Source organism: Cynoglossus semilaevis, chromosome 2 (genome assembly GCF_000523025.1).
Source record: "Cynoglossus semilaevis isolate Cse_v1.0 chromosome 2, Cse_v1.0, whole genome shotgun sequence".
NCBI classification, from domain to species: Eukaryota; Metazoa; Chordata; class Actinopteri; order Pleuronectiformes; family Cynoglossidae; genus Cynoglossus; species Cynoglossus semilaevis.
Genome location: NC_024308.1, coordinates 14,135,838 through 14,139,647, shown reverse-complemented (window position 1 = coordinate 14,139,647; position 3,810 = coordinate 14,135,838). Strand labels below are relative to the sequence as shown.

The window sequence follows — 3,810 nt, the reverse complement described above, 5'->3', positions numbered from 1 at the left end:
CTTCAAGTCAGAACTCTGTTCTCTGTTTCCATCGTCAGGTGGGGGCTGTGGGAGCTTCTCACAACAGAGGTGGGAGATTAGATGAGAGATCCAGGGAGTAGAAAATGACTCAATATAAACACAAACATAAACCAAACTTTTATGTATCCATAATGCCTCACCACACACAACATCAAACCCCGTGCTGAATCACCGTCAGAGCTGGTCGTCCACCTCACCATCGTCACTCCCAAATCCTCCTGTTCTCCGTTAACCTCTGCTTCCACCTCATCCCACATCATTGTTTATTGAAAGAACAGATATTGTCAGACGTGTCCCTGCGGAGCCTCTGCTTCTGTATTAACTGGTAACAATATCAGAGCAGCCGATTGTCAGACAAACTGACGACTGTGCTGCTGTGGACGCAGGAGAACACTGGACTGGAGTGAGACGGCAGGAGGAAGTGTTTACACTGACATTCAGTTTTCTACCAAACTCTGGACCAGGACCTAAAGCAGGGCTGTCAAACTCAAATTGACAGTGGTCCAAAATTTAAAAAAAGTCTCAGGCCAAACTTAATATTTATTGAAACATTGACGACAAATCGTGCATGTTTTCCCTTCTCTCCAGATATGTAATTTTTTTCATATGGAAACAAACTTTAGTTTGGGGTAAACAGTAAATCTTGAACAACCAAAGCTTATTTTATAAACACATGAGAAATAAAACCAACATCAGTGGCATTTGTTTCGTATTACGTCTCTTCATCTGCCTGAAGAGCCTTTCCAGTTCCTTTTTAATGTAAATCTTTTTTCACAGACCAACAACAAAAAATAAATAAAATAAGTATGTGCTATAACATAGTGCATACACCACTAATACTACAAATCCTGCCAGTGTATAGGACTATGTAATGATGGGCCAATATAGTTCACATTTCATATGATCTCGCGGGCCAAATATAATTACTCTGCAGGCCAGATTTGGCCCCCGGCCTGAGTTTGACACATGTGACCTATCTAAATGTACCTGAGTACTGGTACTGCTTTTTTTTCTTTTTTTTTTTTGGCCCCTCAATAGTTCTGTATAAAGGACTTATTTAACCATTTCTTAGCATATTGTCTTGTAAGTTAAATTATGTTCTTTTTAAAAATGTATCAGTGGCTACAAATTTGGATTATTTTCAACTGTTTTTAAAACATGTAGCCACAAAGAAAAGATTTGTTCTTCAAATAATTAATTTCTTTTAAGAACTTATCCTGCATTGCTTTATCAGCAATTTTACTCTAAATGGAACTATAAGTGACAAAGTGAAATTCATCTTTTTTCAACAACAAATATATAAAAAACTTTTCTTTAGAAATGTTCTGTGAAGGACTTTGATTCTCAAGTCATTCATAAAGAGTTTTTTTTTACTGAATCTATATTGATGTTATGAAATTCTAAATCCAAGTCTTACTTGATCTCTTTGCGCTAATTATTGCATGTGCAGAATGTAAGTCATTTCTATAGGAGAAGCCCAAGATGGCTGTTAAATTAAATTAAAAAATCTATGGCAGGAACACAATTGACAAAAAGACATAAACGTCATTATCTCCTGAGCTCCTGAGTTCCTACCATTGTAAGAATTGAAAGCTATTATTCTGAACATCTGCTCCGTGTGGTAAGAACTTCATGAGCTTCTTCCACCACAGCAGAATCATCACATTTCCAGTTCATGTCCAGGCTGATTCGCCACCTCACCAGTGTGTGAAAGTGTGAGCACAGAAGTAGCAGGTAGCATGTTTTCAGAGCCGACATCTAGAACATTTGTCTAAAAGCATGAAAACCAAAGGCACCTTTGTGCCGAGGATGGTTGATGTAAACAGGTCCAAATGTCTGCAGCAGCAACAGCAACAGCATCGCTCCGTTCATCTGTCAGTGTCAGGAGCTCCGCTTTAATTAGGACCTAATGAGGAGCCCACCGACGCCCCCCGCCGAACGCTTGACTCACAGTGGGATTCAAACAAAGGCACCCTGTCCTTTTATGCAGCTCACTGTGGCTTTTCATTACCTGCAGAGCCATTAAGGGCAGTTACAGCAGCTGCCTGATAATGTGCCACCTCCAGTTGATGCAGAGGGAAGGTCAGCTGACCAGCACTGACCAGCACTGACCACACAGTGATGCACAGCCTCAGAACATCGGTCTGACTCCGGCTCTGTGTATTGAGGTCACATATTCCTGACGCTGAAACCAAATCTGTGTTTTATTATGGATGAGGTTTGGACTGAGCAGCTTTGATACCCACTGACACCAGGGGGAGAAACAAGTGCCCCCCCCACCTCCCCCTTATGTTTTCTTTATTTTTAAGAGAAGGGTGGAGAAGGTTGTCCAGTCCAACATCTCTTATACTTCAACCACAGGAAATCACATCAGAAGACGTTTCATATACAGTAAACATTAACAAAATATTTTTGATCAACTGATTTTCTGCTTTAAAATATTACTTTCAATTTCTCTCAATTTTTTTCTTTTATTTTCTGGTCTGGAGGGGAATGATTTTGATCTGATTGTCACAGTATCAGCAGAGTAAACAAAATCAAAATGGCAGCGATTCACTTCTAAGTGGCTGTAGTACTCAGTACTCAGTACTCAGTGTCCACAGTATATTTCCTGTTGTTTCTTCTGTTGCCTCACACAACATGGAATGTGGTTAATTCCAATAAATAAAAACATTTTCATATCCCCATATAATATGAGTTTGGGTTTTATCACCAACTGATTTCCCGCCAGTATTCAGACTCATTATCAGGATTATTCTGAGTTGACTAACGACGCATGTACAAAAATATTATGCTGTATTTTTTGTTATTATTTTATCATAAAAAACAAACTGCAATAAAAATGGATGAATTCATATGCAGTCAATATTAAGTTGAATTTGCACTGTCTTAATTAGATGTGTCAGTTCACTGCCATCTTTGACGGTTGCTCTGCTAAAGCTTCTGAGTTTTTCTGACTGTTGGTAATTGCATGTGTAATTTTTTTTTAATTACAGTCTCAGTAAATCAATTTTTCTCTTAATTTTTTTTGGTTTGTTTTTTGTTTAAACAAAATCGGCTAAGGGATTTTGTTTTAATTCAGTAAGACATTTTTCCAGCCTGATGTTGCAGGTGATGAATTTAATTAAGTTAATTAAAATTCTCAGTGGTAACAACTATGATGTCATTTACAGTCCACCTGATTCTGATTTTTAAGCTGCAAGAAAACCCCCAAAAATGCCATTAATTTAAAATTAACCCCCCCCCCCCCCCCACACATCCAACAACACAACGATATCAAATGCTCTTTCTCTCCTCTCCGTATCTGTGGTCCAGGTTGTCGGACGGTATGGGACGACATCCGTTGCTGGTACCGTGCAGATGTCGGACAGGTGGTCAGTGTCTCGTGTGCCAACGTGTCCCAGCTGTTTGCTAATAACAAAGGTAACATAAAACATTCATTCATTCATTAGATGTCATGCGTGTTTGGATCATGGTCCGTGTTTAAGAAATGGCCATTGGCCATTCAACAGTTCATATCGCATCCCAAATTTCTGAATTCTGTCGTAATGCAGCGTTTAAATATGCCGTATATTACAGTGCAGTAACGGCTCATTTAAATGACTGTTTATTTAAGCATAAAAAAACACGCATCAGGATTAAAACAGAGCTGAAGACAAAACACTAAATATATTACACTTTGTATTACACAGATGTAGAAAACAACCTGACTTTGATGGAGCCGTGAGGCTGCGAGGCCGTTTCTTTGTCTTTGTTTTTTAGCAGTGAAGAGAAAAGCCTTTATGTTGT

General features: G+C 38.8%; 1 protein-coding gene across 2 annotated transcripts in view; it reads left to right on the top strand.

The window, feature by feature from the left end:
- The window catches only part of ghrhrb (growth hormone releasing hormone receptor b), a 32,425-nt gene that overhangs the window by 18,259 nt on the left and 10,356 nt on the right, over window positions 1–3,810 (top strand). For both annotated transcript variants that reach the window (XM_017039931.2, XM_008338543.3), the window contains one exon: window positions 3,337–3,444. In XM_017039931.2, coding sequence (XP_016895420.1) covers window positions 3,337–3,444 — 108 coding nt within the window. The remainder of the gene's footprint in view (window positions 1–3,336; window positions 3,445–3,810) is intronic.